Source organism: Sinohyriopsis cumingii, chromosome 4, assembly GCF_028554795.1.
Source record: "Sinohyriopsis cumingii isolate HCF-2022 chromosome 4, ASM2855479v2, whole genome shotgun sequence".
In the NCBI taxonomy this organism is placed as follows: domain Eukaryota; kingdom Metazoa; phylum Mollusca; class Bivalvia; order Unionida; family Unionidae; genus Sinohyriopsis; species Sinohyriopsis cumingii.
The window spans coordinates 108099874-108121209 of NC_142964.1; the positions used below are offsets into that span (position 1 = coordinate 108099874).

Below are 21336 nucleotides of genomic sequence, written 5' to 3' on the forward strand. Positions count from 1 at the left end.
TATTCATTTATACTTCGTAACTTACATGTTTCCTTGTAACGTAGGTCCCTGTCCACAGCCCAAACAGCTAGTTGCTGACGGAAACGAGACGTTGAATGGAACTGAAGTAATCGAGAAATGCACCCCTCTACAACACTACGACTATTTCTCTGGAAGTGAAGTGTCCTTCGCTCTCACCTTTGTTGGACTCGGGTTCTGTATACCCAGTAAGTGAGCACCGATGTATCACGTTTCATTTATTTGTTTACTCGCTGTTACGCAACGACCGATATGAGTATTAGATTATTTTATTTTTAGGTTGTTATTAGGTTGAGAAAAATAATACATGTTGATATCTCTTTTGAAAGTTTCGATTCCTTGTTTCCTTGATAGTTAGCTAAATAGATGGGTGGGTATTCGTTGATAGCTAAATAGATGAGTGGGTATATATTTAGGTAGGTATTTATCTAGATTAATAGTTATGCTATCAATTGACTAATGTGTCAGCCATTTATTTAATATGCTAGTAGATCAGCAGCAATTCATCCAGTTAGTTATTTTATTAAGATAGGTTATCAGTCATTCGGTTACTTATTTGTCTGGTCGCATGAGTTCTGGTTGTCATATATTGGGTAGAAAACACGTTATACCGTCGGTTTCCTTCGAGTTTCTCTTACTCGACAACAAGTTAGCATCATTTCTCGCATAAGTAGATAAACTATATACGCCTGCTGAATCTGAGGTTTCTATTTTATTTCATGCAACTGACGAAAGTACTTGTTATATTTGGTTCTTCTTATACTTTTAGATAATTTATTTGCAGGAACCATGTACGATATAAAGTTGTATCCATAATATATTTATAGAAATCCGAAAATCTATCACTACCCCAAATTCTACTCAGAAGAACACAAACATACAACAACAACAACAATAATAATAATAATAATAATAATAATAATAATACATTATTGTTACTTTATTATCATTATTATCATTATTATTATTATTATTATTATTATTATAAAACTAGATGAAGGATACTAACGACCAGAAATAGCATTTTGTTGTAACACATTTACATTTATTTTGGATAAATTATTTCACTGCAAATATGTATCTTCCCAAATATGAAACAACTATTTCAGGATTTCACTACTCTAACGATATTTATGTAGACACTTGCAAGCTTGTATATCAAAACTGTACTCTTCCTTTGTTGCCTGTATGAATTTTTTTCGGATTTCTTACATTTGATACATCAGTTTTATTATATACGTGCAGTTGCTCTTGGAGTCCTTATCGTGCTGGCTAAATGTCGTCAGAGGAAGCTGCAGGCCGCAAAAAACGACGATGACCCTAACACCTTTCAGTGTAAGAGTGAATTATATTTCTCTATCACTTACCTAAAGATCCATTTTAGACTTGCCTTTCACAGCGAAATGCAATTTCCGGTTCTCTGTTCTTTATATCGTTACCGGTCCCTACAAAACACTAAATAACCCGTATTCAGAAGCTTTCCATCAAAGGTTGCGGCTAAATTATGTTATCTTCCACTACCACCACTACCCACCGACTTTTCATAACACTGTCCATTCCATCCACATCCGATAAATCAACACAATGTACTAGACAATGTACTGAAAGATTTATAAATATAAGTCTTTTCGTTTCTTACTAAACAAATCAAACAAGAACAATAAATAAATAAATATATATATATATATATATATATATATATATATATATATATATATATATATATATATATATATATATATATATATATAAGAAAAATAAATTAACTCATAAAGCCACTTAAGTTCTCACAAACGTACATAGCACATTATACAAAACATCTGGGGGACACACACAAGCACGCACACGCACACAAGCAAACAAACACACACACACACACACACACACGCCCGAAGTCAGTTATTTGGCACGGCTCCAGACACATCACTGGCTACAACAATCCAAACTCTCTCATGAGCTAATGCAATGCTGGCAAAAGATAACTAGAAAGGTGGTATGTCAAATTCATTTCTTCATCTTCATTGGTTTTCTTCACAGCAGTCGTAGTAATCGATGGGCATCACATCCCTACGTTTTGGGGGAATTTATACTTGAATTCTATGCAATTCTAAACAAATTACGATCGTATACTTCTGACGAAATAAATTAGAAATAAGTTCTCTATTTTCGATACTTGCAGATTTGAAAGCGAAAAAGAGAGTGAAATTGAAATCGGCCGCATCGTTTTCTTGATTGGTGCACGAGAGCAAGACGCCTCAAAATATGTGTGATCTAGTGATTTGTCATTTTGATTTTCAGAACACTCTAAGTGAACCTTTGGTTAATGTTCCGCCGTTTTCCTGATTTCGCATTTGTTTCTATTTCTAACTCCAAACGAGAAAATTAATAATTAAATAAAAGTTGGCATAATGTGTGTATACTGCTGTAATCAATAACACCAACATTTCATTAAAGCGCCTGATGTATGCAAGCAAGGAGTGTATATATACGCAACAGAAGCTACCTAAATCTTCAAACATAATTGTTCATAAAATACTTCATTGTATTAGTCAGTAATCTACCAGAATTATTAGCACAAGCAACGCTCTACCCCCTTATTGACAAAATCTGAAAATACTAGCCCTATCTGGAAAAGAGGAGGGTACTAAATGGTTTCTAAGTTCAACTTTGATGATATGCGATAAAAAATAGATACTATTTATACAAAACTCATGCTTATGGACAAAGCATATTATGTCCTCGTTGGACTCGTGGGATTGCAAGTATATGAATATACAACAATGTTCTATTGTATGGCTCATAAAAGCACAATATTTGATGCAGTCTAAACGAAAATGCATTGATGTCTCTGCTCCACCATATGAACAATTATTGACTAATGACGAATGGTTTTTCGAACAATAATTGCTTAATGAACTACAACGTAGAAACATTCTTGAATATAAAAGTTGTATTAATCTCTCACTTATGCAGTATTACAACAAAACCAGATCTAGACCACAATTCAAGTGTAAATTAATATATGAAAGGTTTATCCTGGCCTCTAATGGGACAATACCCAAAGTCATATCATTCCTTGAACGAAGAACTGATATCTGTCTGCATTTAGTCAATTACAAACCTACACATTTATTATCATGTAAACACGGGTCAAGCTACAGTACATTTTGAAACAAAGTGTTTATCGTTATATAGTTGTATGTTTGAAGCGTCTCATTGAAAGCCTTTTTAATTATGTTTCTTCTAAAATTCTAGCATATGACTAAACTTTCCTTTTAGCCAATACGCAATTTCTTTTTTTTTTCTAAGACACGATTATTTATGCTTCAATTTATTTTTGTTTGTATTTCACCTTTTTCATATTGATTGCTGTTTTGTAAGCACTGCTGTCTACTCGATATAAGGAAAATCAAATAATGTTCATTCAAGTTTCAGATTAGAATTGGTTTCAATGGTTTGGTTATTATTTCCAGCGTTGACTGTGCTGAGACGGAGCTTTATCAAGATTTAAGCTAAGCTGTTTATAGTAACTCACATACCTAGAATCTGTATCATTCATTATATATAGTGGCTAATTTACCCATACAGTTTTTTAATGTGGTCATTGATTTAGTTTAGTTAGGATTAAACTGTACTAACTATGAATCGGACCATATGTTGAACTTTTCTATGTCTTGTAAATCACAAGCAGCCAAAGCTGGATTTTCCACAATTATTGGCAAGAATTTATCATCAGCAAATACCTTTATTGTGGGTTGAGTTCAGTATAATAAATTAGAATTAAAAGTTGGTCTGAGTAGATCCTTGACAAAGAAAAGCTATGACAATGTGCTCATCTGAAATGCAACATTATATAACAGCATTTGGAGTCCTATCAAAAATATATTTTTTAACCATATCAATAATCTACCACCGATTCCTATACTTCGTATTTTCTAGAGGATACTGTCATACTAGAATGTGTCGAAAGTATTATTAATATCATAACATACCACTTAATATCATTTGCATCGCTGTGTTTCTTGCAAAAGTCATTAACAACACCATACAACTGTAAAAGAGCTTATATTTAGGTGTTAAGGCAGATAGAACATGATTAATTAGGCTGTTGGTAGTAAAATAGTTATACGAATGCAAGGTATAACAATGTTTAACAAGTTACTCACACAATTTAGTAGAGGAACAAGTCCATTACTAAAGATATATTTGTCCCCTCTTTTTGTAGGAAATATGATGCTTGGAACAAATCGATCACTATATTTGACAAATGTAGCAATAACAGTTGAGCGGCCTCCTTAAATGTCATAAGGTTACTCTCATCTGGAACCACATGCCTTGCTAATGTCTTGGTTTGAACGTGGATCTTTAAATGTATTTATGCTGTTGTGAAGACTATGAATTGCAACATCAGAAAGAGATTCAAAAGGCAGGATGATTGAAGTACCGTCGAGAACGTATTGTTCAAAGAAGTATTTCTGCATCAAGTTGCCTTCATTTCCATATTTAGAATGGCTAATGACTACATCTTGAAAATTTCCCATGCTTAACAATTTGATTCCACAGTGACCGAATGGACGGGACCTAAAGAAGGTGAAAGAAAAATCAAGGTCAAGTTTAACCTGGGCAGAAAGAAGATCCATATCACGGACATTCTTAAGAAGCCGCTACGATTGATAGATTTGCGCCTAAATACAGAGAAGATTCATATACGTGAATCTGACGACAGACAGAGAACGCTTATATCCGTTCGCGTGACAGGAGAACTAGATCTGGTAAGATGGTTAAATTCTTCATTTTAATCAAGCAAGCAATTCCAGTTTTTGTTTGTGGGGTAGTTTGAATTTTCCCTTCGACCTGACATGTAAAGGTTGGGTTAACAATTTCTCGTGAACCATTCACAAGGACTGTAATAGAAATAACTTAAGTTCACATTTCAAAGACACTTTTCTTTAATCGTCAACAGCATTGGTGTATAGTGACTTGAACGAGACTAATGTTTACAGTTTTGCTGGGTGATGTTTTTGTTCTTTATGAAATATTTGATAAGTTAAATATACCCTAACTTTCGCGTGTTTCGATAGCACTTATTTTATGTAACTTCAAATGGAAAGCTACATCCAACGAAACTGACAAATTTCACTTATTTTTTTGAATACTGTTAAGAGGAAATAGTTATGACCGAAAACGCTTTTATAAGCACTGTTTGTCACATTGGCATTCAACTATGAATTATAGTAAATACAATATTACCGTCACTGTTTTTCGAGAGATTTCTGTATATCATAAGACATTAATTGATTGAAATAAGTGTATGCGTTTGCTTATTATATAATGTCACATAACAGAATTGTTAAAAGACAAGCAATTTTTCCTTTTCAATTTAAATAGACATAATAAAATTATGATATAGTATGCACATTTTCCTTGTGCCTGGACCTTATTTAAAAAAAAAAACAACATTTTTTCATGTTCTACTTTGCCATAGAGTTAGCGGGAAGATCACATCCGTACAATCAGATATACTAACTGTGATAAATTGGCACTATTTAATAGGTACAAAATGTTTGCTATATTGATACCTCAAACTATTGTAACCACAAGTAAAACAGGTTTGCATATGGACTATTTTAATACATACATTAAAGTCATTATATCCTTTACATATTTACAGATCCTTCGATTTGCAGACGAAGGTTACAGAGACAAGTTTGTCTGCAAGCTTGAAAGTTTCCTGCAGGAGGTCGGAGTAAGCAGCAAAAGGCTCAGGTTTTCTGAAGCCATGATACTGAAAGACGCAGAAACAAAGGAAACAAGGAAAAAGTTACTGGATAATTTTTTCAGAATGGTGTGCTTACAGGTATATTTCACAATCATTTTATTAAGAAAGTTTTTGTCCGTTTTATACATTTTCAATTTCCATTTACACACATTCGTTGTAAGATCAAAGTAAAAGAGGTAATACGTTTTAAACTGAGCTAAACTAAGGAAATATCTAAATTTTCTAGATGATAACGTTTGTTTTATTTATTATCTACAAGAGATGATGTTTTTGAATTAGAGGAAAATACGTTGACAACGGTTTCGCATGAAATGACTGGACTCGAAAGGAAAATATTTCTTACCGCAGGATATATGTAACTTTTTTTTCTCAAACTTTGTTTCACTAAAAATAATCTTAAAGCACTTGAAAATGGATTGTATCACTCTGAATAATTTATTTCTCCGGCTTGTTATTGCTTTCAAGATCAATATTGTTTACTTCAAACTACAAATATAAGTTATGTGGACCTTTCCGTACATACGGTTGCTGTTTTCTATTGTTTTGTAGGAGTCTCAAGAGGAAGTAAACCTTCAATTAGACTCCAAATTAGCCAATGACATCCCAATAACTCAATTAACTCGCCCCGAATTCGCCGATGCTCTAGGACTAAGACCCAACTCTACGTTCGTCAGAAACATGTTCCTCATAGCGGATAAAGATAAAAATGGTTTTGTCAGCTTTCAAGAATTCATGGACGTGTTTCTGATACTAGCCAGAGGTAAACACACCTTCTTTTATATCAGCTCCAAAGCTTTTGCCGTATATTTGTATTTGGTATATTTATATTTGGCATATTTATATTTTGTATATTTATATTTGGTATATGCCAGTGCTTCGTTTCGTGTTTCGTTTCGTACAGAACGTACCTTGTATCACATTTTAATACTTCTATAATTATCTTTCATTGCATTATGTTAATTATGTATTATAGTATTTCTCATCCCTCTCTAGAATAGACAATCCGAAATGTACCTGGATGATACAAATGACACATGTTGGAAATATATATCAGGGTATGACAAATAGATCCATGCTATTAAAATTGTATTTTGTTGAAGTTTATTTCAGTTTCATAGATTGATATTATTCTTAAAAGTAGCAACATTAATTCCCGCAGAAAGTTTCGGTCTCCAGCTATGTTAGTTTCTAAGTCGTTTACAAGTTTTCAGTTCACGGTATTTGTTTGGGGATCAATTCAGACATTTTATTACTTTCTCAGGTAATGCTGAAGAGAAGACAAAGTTGTTGTTCAATATGAATGACTTAAGGGGGAGAGGATACTTGACAAAGGCAGACCTTGAAAACATTATAAAGTAGGTCACTTGCATGTATATATGCACAAATACACAAACGTACACGTATGATTTAATTTACTGATAAAATAACAGTTTCAGTGCTGGACCACTTTCCTTACTCCTTTGTGAAAAACGAAAACTCCCTAGAACCTTACTGTCTTTAATATTGCACGAGAACAAAGGCACCTATATATTTTTATGCATTAGTGATATTTTCAGACCTAGAGTGGTTTCTTTGATATGTCTGAAAGACAAAATACACCCCTTAATGTTACAATACCTAGACCATTTTCCTTACTTTCTTACTGTTCATAGATACATCAATAAAACGTTGTCAGGAAAGTCAATGCGACTGAAAATGTAACAAACATTTATATCTGATAAAATGAGTTCTGCTCCATGGAGATCTCTATAGCAAACAAAATTATAAACATTATGTTCTCATCATCATAAGCAGTGATAGATAATACAATATATCTACACTGTTTTACCGAATGAACAGAGTAAATCAATCTGTATCCTGACTTGTAATGATGATAATAGTACCGGACACTAGTTGTTTGAAGTTATTTGCTTGAAAATCAATAGTTAATGGTTTGAGTCTAACTTTTGCCACAATATTAATTATATATGATTAAGTACCACATTTGCGCAAATAGATTTAGGCATAAAACATTGCACAATTGAATTTTAAAAAACAACAACACAAATTGCTTTGTTTGTGGGTTTAAAGCAACCTAGTTCTCAGAATTACATGGGAGAGTAGCTGGTCATGTACTAAGCAGCCTCGTAACACTATTATAACAAACTATTTCGGCTTGCATAACAACAACCAGTTTCATAATCGTTATCGTTAATTTGACGAAAGGCTAATGCCCATTTCACTGTCTATAGTTTTCTGCTATTCGTGGTAGTTATAACGAAACTGCTCCACTGTTGGAGACATTTATCTACGATCTGTGATCACAATATGTGTCCCGCTTATCGTATACCGATAGTAAATGTGTTACCCGGCTCTAGTGCGTCTGCCACACAGTAAAGATTTACTATGTACTATTTGTTTGCATACATTGATTAAACACATTCTTAGTAGGAAAACTTTGTTAAGCCGAGAAGTGTATTGTTTATGTTGTGTCCGCCTTTTGACAGTGAAGTGGTGCCAATTTATGTACACAAAATGTATGTCATAGGCAAGCATGACATTGCAGGCCACTTGTATGCTAATCGATAACTGTCTGCGTTCATTGCTTGACAAACATGCCCCAGCTACCAAGTGCAGAGAATCAATTCAAAAGTGTTCTCCATGGTATAGCAGAGTTAGGTACCAGCTTTTCACTGCTAAAAGAGACCGCCGTAAAGCTGAGAGGCTCTGGCTTTCCACCAGTCTCATTGTTCATAAGCAAATCTATGAAGTCGCTAAGACGAATGTCACAAATATAGTCCATGCAGCGAAATCAGCCCACTACACTACTAAGATCATGGAAAGTTCCAGCTGCAAAGAGCTCTTCGAGATTACTAACAAGCTAATGTCAAGGAATAAATCAACACCACTTCCAACGACCTTCGCTCCAGTCGACCTTCCGGACATGTTTGCAAATTTCTTCCGTGACAAAGTACAAAAAATTAGAGATAAGCTTGACATCACAATTTCAATTGACTCGTCGTCACCATACAGATGGGATACAGAATTTGAGCGACAACAATTAGCAGCATTTGAACCTGTCTCTATGGATTTTGTACGTACAATCGTGATGAAGTGTGCACCAAAGTCATGTGAACTTGATCCAATTCTAACATCACTGCTGCTTGAGTGCTTAGATCTAGTATTGCATTCACTAAATAATGTTATTAATACCTCTCTCTCATCCGGGAAATTCCCATCATTTTTCAAAACTGCCATTTTAAAGCCTCTGCTGAAGAAACCAACACTAGACCTTAACGATTTAAAAAACTACCGCCCAGTTTCTAATCTCCCATTCATATGAAAAATCTTAGAAAAGGTTGTTCTATCCCAGCTTGTATCTCATCTAAATTCAAACAGTCTTTTTAGCAATGTACAATCTGCATATCGCCCTTGCCACAGTACTGAAACTAGTCTTTTAAACGTAGTTAATGACATTCTCTCTGCGTTGCATAGCGGAAAGATTACAGTCCTCACCCTCCTTGATCTGTCTGCAGCATTTGACACAATAGACCATAATATATTACTTCACCGTCTCCAACATGTATTTGGCATTCATGATACAGCCTTACTGTGGTTCAAGTCCTACTTGGTCAACAGGACACAAATTGTATCGGCAAATGGAATACACTCCAGCCCAGTTGATCTATGTTGTGGTGTTCCACAGGGGTCTCTTCTTGGACCTGTTCTCTTCATTATGTACACTCAGCCGCTCTCAAGTGTCATAGATCATCATCCAGTGTCTCACCAATTGTACGCTGGTGACACCCAAATATACAAATCTAGCCACCCAGCTGAAGTTGATGCTACCATCGCAGGTGTAGAGAGGTGTATTTTTGATGTGAAATCATAGATAACATGGAACAAGCTACAGATGAATGATGATAAAACTGAGGCCATTCTGATCACAACACAAAGACTTATTCATTTACATCCTTTACCTCAAACAATAAATATCAGCAACGCAAAAACAATTAAATTCACACAATCAGTACGAAACCTAGGTGTTACTCTTGACAGTACTCTCACATTGTATCAACATGTCATGAACATATGCCAGGTTGTATATCTTGAGCTGAGACGCATCAGCTCAATTCGCAAATATCTTTCAGTTGATGCCACTAAAATTCTTGTGTGTTCATTAGTACTTTCAAGACTGGACTATTGTAACTAAATTCTGTCTGGTTCATCTCAATATCTACTCCAAAAACTTCAAAAAGTTCACAACACAGCTGCTCGGATCATACTTAGAGTACCACAATCAGAGCACACCTCCCCGCTACTCTGTACCCTACACTGGCTATCCATTCGATCCAGAATCAAACACAAAATTTGTTCTCTGTGCTACGTTTCACTGTCGGACTCTAGTCCAACATACCTATCCGATCTTACCCATGTCTACACACCAGCAAGATACTTACGCTCCTCTTCTTACAATCGTATACTCATTATTTCCACTATGAAAAAAAAGTCATATCGACAGCGTTCTTTTGCATACCAGGGCCCAGCAACGTGGAATGAATTGCCCACTGAACTTAGACACAAAGACACAGAGATCACATTCAAGAGGGCTCTCAGAACTCACCTATTTCGACTGCAAGAACAAGCTTAAAGACCTAATAATGTTTCCTACCTGAAATATTCTCAGAATGTGTTTTTATATTTTAATGTTTTTCTAATTTCATGGTGTTTGTTTTTGTAATAATATTATTATATTTTCTTATCTTATAGGTGTTGTCTAATGTTGTAGAGTGCTTAGAGCTTCTAAAGATTAGGCGCTATACAAAGTCCTCATTATTACTAATTATTATTATCATGCAGTTAATGTTTGGACCTCAAGGAAATTTACATTCTTGCACATGTTTCAGAGCAGAGTCTACTTGATTTTCATTAATTTTCAAAAATACCGATAGTACTGGTCTCACGACTTTAAACTTGATTTTGATTGTCTTTGAATCACTGTACGAGATTTAAAACAAAAATAAGAACAAAATGCATAACTCTCTGACATCTACACTCCTATTCTTCTGCATTGTTTGCTGTTACAGACATGTAATTTGGCATGTGTTATTTTGTTATGTTTGCGAACGTTAAATGATATATAAATGACTAAACTGAAACATTTATTTTCACAACGATCTAAATAATGTCGTTCTGGCTCATCAATTTCTAGGTCAATACAAATATTTTCCAGTATTAGCAACAAACTGAAATAAACTAGTTGACACATAATATAGTTAAAAGGTTGAATTCCTGTAGAAACAGCCATAGAAAGTTTCGGAAACATAACCGTTTTACTGTTTTATTTATTTGTCTTGTCCATGTTTTGTATTTGACTTTGAAAAAGGCTCATTAAAGAGTCGAAAGCGTTCAAGCTAGCTTGATACTAGTTTTGCACTGTTCGTTGTCAGTTTCTTGCATTTATATATACAAAAGCTCATTCGTGGCCCATTAAATGTTGACTGGCGTTTACTTGAATACGTACGAAATCATCCCAGACATTTAAATCCATCAGAACTACAAATGTAAAGAAACTTTGATTACTAGCTTACATGCTGTGGATTGGAATAGCTATGAAAGAGAAAATGTTCTTTTGGAATTTGGAGAACTAATCTGCATCTTGTAGGTTTCACTGTTCGGTTTCATCACACCCATTATAGAGATAAAGGAGGGTTGAGATAGTGAAAACCGTATTGAACACTGTATATTCCCTTGTCAGTTTTGATGATATGTTTGATGAGGTTAATTATGAATTTGACAGACAGGACCATACTTACGTTGTATGTTTCCGTGTATCCAGGTCGATATTGGAGCTGTCCGACGGCAAACTTGGAGATGACCAGGTCAATATGTTGATAGATAATCTCTACTCCCAAGCTGGACTTCGGAGCGCCGACATTATGGGTTTCGATACATTTAAGCAAATCTTTGCCTCAGACGAATATGAAAAGGTTTTCGAGAATGCAACTCTCAGACTTGACGGTAAGAGATAATTTTCTAATTGTATCTTTTACAAAACATAATTCAACTGTAACGAATATACTCTCTCTCTCTCTCTCTCTCTCTCTCTCTCTCTCTCTCTCTCTCTCTGTCTCTCTCACACACACACACACACACACACACACACACACACACATAATGGGTAGCTATCTAGTAACACGACATAAAGTGTTATCATCATTCGTTAAGAGAAATAAATGGAGTTAATGTGCTACTACTTGGTGTTGTGTGATTTCAAGGTGTTGTGTAATTTCAAGGTTGTGATTTCAAGGTGTTGTGTGACTTCGTGATGTTGTGTGATTTCAAGGTGTTGTGTGATTTCAAGGTGTTGTGTGATTTCAAGGTGTTATGTGATTTCGTGTTGTTGTGTGACTCAAAAGTATCAGGCACTAAAATACTAATATTTACTTTTGTGCCAGAACAGCAGAATACTACATATTTCTCATCATTTTTAAGACTTCAGCCGAAGGGTCAGTGTGAAAAATACATAGAAACTATTTATTTCATATGTTCATTTAAATTAATAATGTCCTCATTGACTGTTTGGGATTAATACATTAAATTTTACTTTCGTGAATTCATTTAAAGTCATGGAAGATTGCATTATTGTGTTACATGAGGACATTAATGAATATTGGAAATTATCAGTATCATTTTATATTTCTTTACTTTTGAAAGGGCATTTAGTATTTTTTGGTTGTTAATTCACAGCCCTATAAGAGTCCTTTAAATTTACACTTTGTAGTGTAGATAAATGCATTGTTCTTGATTTTACTTAAATTGTTGCTTTCACTTCCTTTCAGTTGCACTCTTTAAGACCTAAAGTCGTAGCTCTGTATATTTTGAAGTAGTTTGAACAAACGTGACATTATCATCAACGGATTTGTCCAGTATCATACCATCTGAATTCATTGTCACTATTGAATATACATTTTAGCATCGTTGTTCCCCGTGCTTTGTTAATAGTTCTCATACAAACTTTATGCAACATCGAATCATATGAAGAATGTACATGAATTAAACCAGATTTGAGTCACCTCACAAATATATTGATCATGGTAACATCCACAGCTTAGAATATCAACACGAATGTTTGTACTTAATCGGCCATATCTTGTAAAACTGCTGAATCAATATGCATAACATTTTTGTAAAAATTGCAGTTTAGATTTTATATTCATTTAAGGTCCATTGGAAGAAAAAAGAGCTTGTATTACATTAATATGATGAAGAGCGACAATTTGTTGTCCCTACTTTGTTTTCGTGATCACTGTTACGTACATTTCTGTCGTCTTCATATCACATATATGTGAGATCGTCCCGTGCATCACGTCATCAGTTCATGCTTATATGTAGGTTTCATACCTCACTTTTGTCCAAGAGGTATATAAAAGAAACACAACACGTGATATATAATAATACCCATTTCACCCGAATAGGAAACGAGAACGTTTCAATCGTTACTCGTACATAGAGTTATTTCCTTTCTCATGTCATGATGTGGATTCAATTGCCTAGGGCCTAATCTTAACATAAATTCCCCAAATGTGTATATGTCCAATTGAAATTGTAGTCATTTTAACTTCTGCACGAGATGGCAATAATTCCCAAAGTCTAGTAAAGACGATGTAATGAAACATATCCAAACACATAATGTTGTCCAACAGAAGAACGGATGTACAGCAATTGGTTTGTATATACCCGTACTCTTGTAAATGGCACTTGATCTTACGTCATTTGAATTTTGTATTATACCTGTATAGAACGTGTTCTTTGTAGCTATAGGTAGTTGAAATTCTTCACAAATGTCTTGGGAAACAAGCTTAAAGAAGCCTCGGTTTAAGGTAGAAGATTTCGTCATTGTGGTGTTTTTTTCCTTCTCTTTGTTTAAAGTGGCTGTTTGCTTGTTTTGTAAGGTTTTATGGAAGTCTTGGCCAAAGAGCCAAGAGAATCGTTGCTGCTACAAATCTACTGAATTCTTCTTTTGTGAACGTTAAACAAAGTAAATATGTAACGATTTCAACTGTTCACTTTACAACTTTAATACCATCAATGTTGGTTGAAATCATGAACCTTTCAAATATGGATGAAACCTGCAAACAATTATTCACACTCATTTCTGGAAGAGAACTATTTAATCTAATTCAACAACATTGTGTAGATTGTGTTACTTAGATAAATAAATATGATTTGTTGACACACATGGCATTTGCATCAACACGTATATGTGGTAATCTCATTTTACCCTCAGATACTATATTAAAAGAAATGTAAATCACCGAACGAATTATCAAATGACATTTGTTTATTCTTATAAAATAGTTTCATATATTTTATCGTTGTACTTTTCAGGAGAAAGAAAAACAGGACATCTGGCCAAAAGATTCCAATCCAGACGCAAGACGTTTATCGATGGATTCGCGTAAGCTCTGTCTTCCATTTCATTGGAGTTTCAAACAGTTAAATATATAATAAAACATAATCACATAAATATTGAGAATCAAGCCTTTCATCCATCTCTCTCTGAAATGTATACAACCAGATTGAGCAATAAATACATCCAATAGTTAGTAAATTAGATACCCTCAGTACAAATGTCTTAAGATTGCCTCTTGCGATAGATTCCTTTCACTTTTAATTAAAATTATAAAGCCATTTAACACTATAAAGTATTTAAGACTTGCCTAGAACTGTTGTTGTCTTTGGTCATAATGTACGTTGTTCATTTTAATACAAATCAGATATATCTTTTCCTATTAAACAAGCCAATATCATGTAGTGATTAATATTGCATCGTGCATTTTGCTGCCACTAAGTTCAGTTCCTTTACATATAAGCTTGAAAGTGTTTATTAACTGATAGTGATTGGTCAGAGAAATGCACACACAAATTATGTTTGCATGCATTTTGTTAACTTCGATAGATCATTTTGTTTTTAAGCCGTGGCTTTGACAACAACGATTCATCACATGCAGCGTTATCCCTCACGAAATCGCAGGTGACGATCACAACCAAGCACAAAGAGCATCCGAAAACAAAGTGGGAGAAAAGAAAGTTTGCTTTTTTCAACTGGGTAGAGAACTACCGTCGTCAGATCTTTTGGGTTACCATCTACATTCTCATTACCGTAGGAATCTTTGTAGAAAGAGCCCACTGTAAGCAAATTGAATCTTGTCACATTTATTCTTAAATGAAGCTAGTAAACTATGAATATGAATATACAAAGACAGGGAAAGTACTGCACGACCGTTACGAATAATACAGAAAATAAGCTTGAATATCAATAAGGAAGGTATTTCGTTAGTAATACTATGACCATTAAATGCCAGATCTGACGATACCGTATATACTTGATCGTAAATCAGGTTCAGGTTCAAAACACTTAGGCCATTATCTGCCGACGCCTTATGCGAAGGCATATAAGTGTCTGTCTTGTTTTTCGTTCTATTGAGTAATCGTAGAAAGCTGCATCGACCAAGATCTATTATGAGACGACAGATCTGGATTTACGATGTTGAATCCGACTTATACGCGATTGCATACGGTACGTCTTGTCTGGTTGATTAGACAACTTCAAGGTCATTGCAGTAGAGACTTGCTGATGGGAGAGAAGAAGAAGAAGAAACATTTAAGAAAATATTTTTATGAAAGCATTTGTTTCAGACTTCACATGCTATATTGACTACAGGCTCCTCGTACTGACTACAGTTTGTAGTACATGGGCATAAGGGTGCAGTTGTTATGCAAGCTCGATTTTATAAGGTGAAACTCGATTACCATCAAAGCAGATAAGATAATCAAAATATGCCACACAATTTTTTACAGGTACCTTAGCCGAGTTTACAAAATATACTAGTATCTCCAGATTATCATGCTACATAATTATTATCAGTATACATTGTGAACGTAATTATTCTCATGTTGACTATAACAATAAGTATTAAGTGAAATTCAGAGTAGGTATTGCACACATTGTTTTGCCCCATGCTGTCTCTCGTTCAGTCATAAATCCCATAAAATAGTAAACACAAGTAATTGATAAAAATACACGAGACACCAGGACAATATTGAATGCAGTAATCATATAATACTCATAGATACACGAGCCACCAGGACAATATTGTATGCAGTAATCAAATACTACCCATAGATAATTGATGAACTGTGCATTCCTTCAATCGATAGTACATTCAAACTTGCGTTAATTGTTGCCCAAATAAATGAATCACCCGATTAAAATGTCCACGTTTTAATTTTTGTAATAATTATAGAAAAATGTAAGCTTTAATTTCGCAAACATCTTTATTTTTAAAGGCCGTCAGGTCCAAATTGATGGCCGCTAAACACATAATTTGGCTCTGTTGAAAAAGCAAATCAATGAAATTATTGACAGTTCAAAATCCAAAGTTTAGTTCAATATCGTTATGCAAATAATAGTATAGAGGGCATGAGAATGCATCTTTTGTTAACATCGCAATTTTCATATGCAGATTATTCCTTTCAACTTGAGCATGGTGGCCTTCGTCGCATAGCGGGTTACGGTGTTACGGTTACACGTGGTGCCGCCAGCGTCATGATGTGGACGTACTCAACTCTACTAATCACCATGAGCAGGAATACAATCACCTTCCTGAGAGAAACGTTCCTTCACAGATTTATCCCCTTCGACTCCGCTTACGACATGCACAAACTGATTGCTATAGTAGCGCTGATATTCACCGGTTGGTTTCTTTGATATAGTTTTTCGCAATTCCATATAAGCTCAAGGTACCTTATTGGCATACACCAAATTTCTAAACTTGTACCTTTTTCCATTTTGACAGGGCGTGCCGAAGCCAAAATGAAAACTAGCACATTCTAAGAAATATATTTATACATATTTTATATTTAGCCTAACTGTTTTTATTAATGTTTATTTGAAAAGGTTTTCTTCCCGTGTATTTAGTGGTGTTTCCCTTTACAGATTTACAATTTAGTGTGCAATCGGCAGTGTAGAGCCAGCGTTGTGCTAACATGCCGAAAATTGAAAACATTCCTTTTTATCAAACTCTGCTTTATTAAATCTTTTCGGTGTCTTCATTTCTTCTATTTGTTCACTAAAATGGAAAGAATTAATGAGCAAAATTTATCTTGAAAAAATGCCTTATGATCTAGTATAGTTTTGAAATTCCATGTTTCTCGCATGATGTTGAATTGTTATATATATTTATCAATGCAATAGTAAACTATTTATTCCACATACTTTTCAGTTGTTCATTGTGTGGGACACGGGATTAACTTCTACCACATCTCCACACACGCATCCATGGACATGAACTGCCAGTTCACAGGATATTTCAGGCCGTAGGTGTTCTAAGTATTGTACAATTATAATGAGCCTCTACCGTAAATATAAACATTCACAGCTCATGTGCAACGTCCAAATGTTATATGAAGTACTCATTAAACTCATAAAGTATGATGTGAAGCCTGCTAACAATAGTACTGGTGCGATTACAATCAAATTTATGTGAATCCTCATTGTCTGCATTATTCTTTGAGTCGAAATTAAGTTTGTATTTGTAAGACTTTGCCGTCACTTTCTTTTATACTGTCGCGATTAATTTCAGCTTTCTCTAGTTTATCAAGGTTGTTTTTTCAGATCGGACGTCCTTGCTTCCTTCCATTATTGGGCATGGTTGACAATAACTGGTGAGTTAATTATATAATGTACAAAAACTAACAATAAAATCACGTGTCATCACCTCATCAAGTATGTATTCTTAAAGGAACTGGCAAATCATCGTGTGGATACACTCACAATGGGAGCATGAATACATGTAAATGAGAGAACGAGCGTTGACTTCACCGTGTCGCTCATGTACAGTGAAACACTTACCGCAATAGATTTGTGATTTTTCATATTATATTACCATCCCACAACTGTGGAAATTATTGCCAGAATGATAAAAGTATTGCTGGCAACAACGAAAGTAGAATAACGTGAAACAGGTTAGTTAAAGAGGAGGAAATGAAGTAAGGCAGAAGGAAGTAAAGTAAACGGATATAAAAATGAAATAATTTGCTTCGTCGTCTTTTTCTTGGTAGTTGGAAACCCATTTAAGTGTATCATTCTCTGGAAATAGAAGAAAATGTACTTGTTGGCATGTATTTGTTATTGAGCTCCCTCGGTGGCGTCAGATAAACATATATATTCTCGAATCAGCGCAGCTTTGTTATGTGGACCTACATTCTCATTTGACGGTTCTGATGAAACTCGACATGTATTGTGATGTATATTTAGTACATGTGTAGTGACACTTTAAGTACCATCTCAGTCTTGTTTAGAAAACGATTATCCCTTCCCTAGATAGGTCAATAATATGATTTAGTACGTTCTTCTTAACAAGACCCGGTATCTGGTTTGCCTTACATAGGTTGTATTTGTGGTATTTACTGATGTCAGTGTCATGGTCCTGTATAACTAATACTGATTTTTAATAACCACAATGGAACTGTTAAGAATGTTCCACAGCATTGCTGCCGTTAATATATTAAAGGTTTCTCATGTTTCTGCATACAATTACAGTCGCAAGTCTTTATTTTGTAACCTGAATTCCAAAGTCGTTCTCGAGTTCTGCACACTAGTTTAATTATTTTATAACCTGACATCTTACAGCATCGTCTACAAGAAACTCTAACATAGGGTTAGTCAATAAATGCCTTTATTTAGTATGTGTATATTGCCGGAGTAAGAACTGAATCTTGTGCGACAAAACATAGGACGCTTTGTATCCGTTTCGGTAAAGCAATCTAGGTATCTGTCAAGCAAAGTTTGAACTTTAGAGCAAATGTGAAATTGGATTCAAATCACTTTTATTAACTGATGGTAAAATGACTATGTCGATGCAAAGGCAAAAAAAAATCCTAAAAGTGTTTTAATTTCTGTTATGCCTTCTTACCGGTCCCAAACGTGTGATAGAATGATGTAAAATAGTCATCTTGTTCCATATCATCATAGCACTGTCCAACTTGCCCGTAAAAATCATGGCTTGGAAGAGACACGAGTATAATCTCTGAGCAGACGAACCGATTTACCAACATGCCCGAAAAGATGTGCATAAAGGAAAAAAATTAAAGATAGGATCATATAATACTCGGAAAGAAGACCGTTGCCATGTGATAAATCCGTTAGAGACCGTTCCCTCGTATAACATTAGTTATGCCTTAGGGTTAGGGACTCAAAAGGAATTCACAGAAAGGTCGGGGCCTCCATATTTGTTTCCAATACCTGTTTTCTTTTTGCCCCGCGCAATGATATATCTGGTACCCAACTCTAGCATGTCCTACGACTAATCCTTATATTCATCTGTACACATCGGGATTTGCATGCTCAATGCAAGCAGAATAAGATGAATAAATATTAATTAAGCCTTTAATTAGTCATGCAAATTTCGGCTTCATATGATCATATATCAAACCGATTATATATATACATATATGTATGTATGTATGTGTGTGTATATATATATATATATATATATATATATATATATATATATATATATATATATATATATATATATATATATATATATATAAGTTATGTAAACAAATATCCGTATTTAGCGTATTTATCATTGTAAGACTATTTTTTATATGGAATCCTATTCTGCAGTCCGTGTATGATAAACTTGGATGATTCTTCACTATTTTGTTATTGTTCTTGTTATCATTATATTATTATTATTATTATTATTATTATTATTATTATTATTATTATTATTATTATTATTATAGGGATAACAGGAATATTTCTGGTTCTGATCGTCATCATTATGTATGTTTTCGCCCTGCCGTACGCTCGTCGCCATGTATTTAGAGTTTTCTGGGTCACTCACACTCTGTATATGCTGCTGTACGTCTTATTGATTCTGCATGGGTCCGGACGCCTCGTGCAGGCCCCCCTTACCCACTATTATCTCCTTGGGCCACTCGTGCTATTTGTACTGGACAAACTTGTCAGCATGAGCCGGAAAAAGATTCCTATACTGGTGAAAAAGGTGGACCTCTTGCCTTCTGGTGAGTATCATTTTTAATAAATTTGCTAAATCGATTACTTATAAAATTTCATTGTATATAGAGGTGTTGAAAGATCTGAAATTGTCAAAAGGCTAAAATTTATTTAAAAATTACTTGTACTCATTTACAAGAATATCGCTGAAACATTTGTGAATTAATAAATCGCAACTTTCCAGTGTAAGGGTGTGTGTTATATTGCACTAACTTTTGCAGAGCAACCCAAAAGGAGAATATCTTAATGGGAGTGTCTGTAGAACACTTGGAAATATCTATATCACAGCAAACGCATTCGAGTACTAGACCACGTTCTAATTTAGTTATCTTTCATGCGATTTGACTTCAGGACATTAGGTCCTGATTGTCTAGCTGTATACGGTACATAACCTTGTTTACAAGTTCGGCTGCAAATGTGTCATTGACACTCTTTCTGTTTCTAAAGCTATGTATCAGCTTTCCATATACGATAATATTTATTGCAAATATTATATTCCTATCATAATTATCAGTCGCAAAGGAGTTACATATAGTTTTCTCCAATTGAGAGCGTGGCATGAGGCATTGTGGGCCACATTGAAGAAGTATAACATGGGTCAAAAGTTAACCAATATCATCAAGCAGCTGTACGCCAAGGCTACCAGTGCAGTAATTGCCCAAGTTGCTGTGGGGGACTGGTTCCAGACAACAGTGGGAGTGCGTCAAGGCTGTCTCCTGTCACCCACACTTTTCAACATCTACTTAGAGCGCATCATGAGCGAAGCCCTGGAAAACCACTGTGGGACAGTCAGCACTGGAGGGCGTAAGATCACCAACCTCCGCTTTGCAGACGACATTGATGGGCTGGCAGGCAGTGAAGACGAGCTAGCCACCTTAGTGAAGAACCTGGATGAAACATCTTCCAGATTTGACATGGAGATAAGCGCTGAGAAGACAAAACTGATGACAACTAGTGGCAAACAAATCTCAGCCAAGACTAAAGTCAGAGGACATGAACTGGAAACAGTGAGCCAGTTCAAATATCTTGGTTCCATAATCACTGAAGAATGATCAAGAGCAGAAATTTTGTCAAGAGCAGCACAAACAATGGCAGCTATGTCAAAGCTAAGACCCCTCTGGAGAGACAAGAATATATGTCTGAAAACTAAAATCATACTATTGCGATCTCTAGTCATCTCAGTCTTTTTGTACTCATGTGAGGCATGGACTCTGACAGCAGAATTACAACGAAGAATCCAGTCACTTGAAATGAGATGCTACAGAACCATCCTTGGCATCTCTTACATGGACCACATCACAAATGAAGAAGTGCGTAACACCATCAGGCGCGAAGTAGGCCAATATGAGGACCTCCTCACCACCGTCAAAATGAGAAAGCTGAAATGGTATGGCCATGTCACTAGAGCCAACAGTCTATCCACAACAGTACTGCAGGGCAGCGTCCAGGGTGGCAGAAGGAGAGGTAG

At 35.0% G+C, this 21336-nt stretch overlaps 1 protein-coding gene across 1 annotated transcript in view; it reads left to right on the forward strand.

The window, feature by feature from the left end:
• Positions 1 to 21336, forward strand: part of LOC149801849 (dual oxidase 2-like) — a 45419-nt gene that overhangs the window by 13151 nt on the left and 10932 nt on the right. The window contains exons 9-21 of the mRNA XM_089956856.1: positions 45 to 206; positions 1264 to 1353; positions 4582 to 4790; positions 5690 to 5875; positions 6347 to 6557; positions 7059 to 7152; positions 11616 to 11797; positions 14168 to 14237; positions 14756 to 14970; positions 16306 to 16536; positions 17065 to 17158; positions 17457 to 17506; positions 19595 to 19876. Of these exons, the coding sequence (XP_089812982.1) occupies positions 45 to 206; positions 1264 to 1353; positions 4582 to 4790; positions 5690 to 5875; positions 6347 to 6557; positions 7059 to 7152; positions 11616 to 11797; positions 14168 to 14237; positions 14756 to 14970; positions 16306 to 16536; positions 17065 to 17158; positions 17457 to 17506; positions 19595 to 19876 (2076 nt within the window). The remainder of the gene's footprint in view (positions 1 to 44; positions 207 to 1263; positions 1354 to 4581; positions 4791 to 5689; positions 5876 to 6346; positions 6558 to 7058; positions 7153 to 11615; positions 11798 to 14167; positions 14238 to 14755; positions 14971 to 16305; positions 16537 to 17064; positions 17159 to 17456; positions 17507 to 19594; positions 19877 to 21336) is intronic.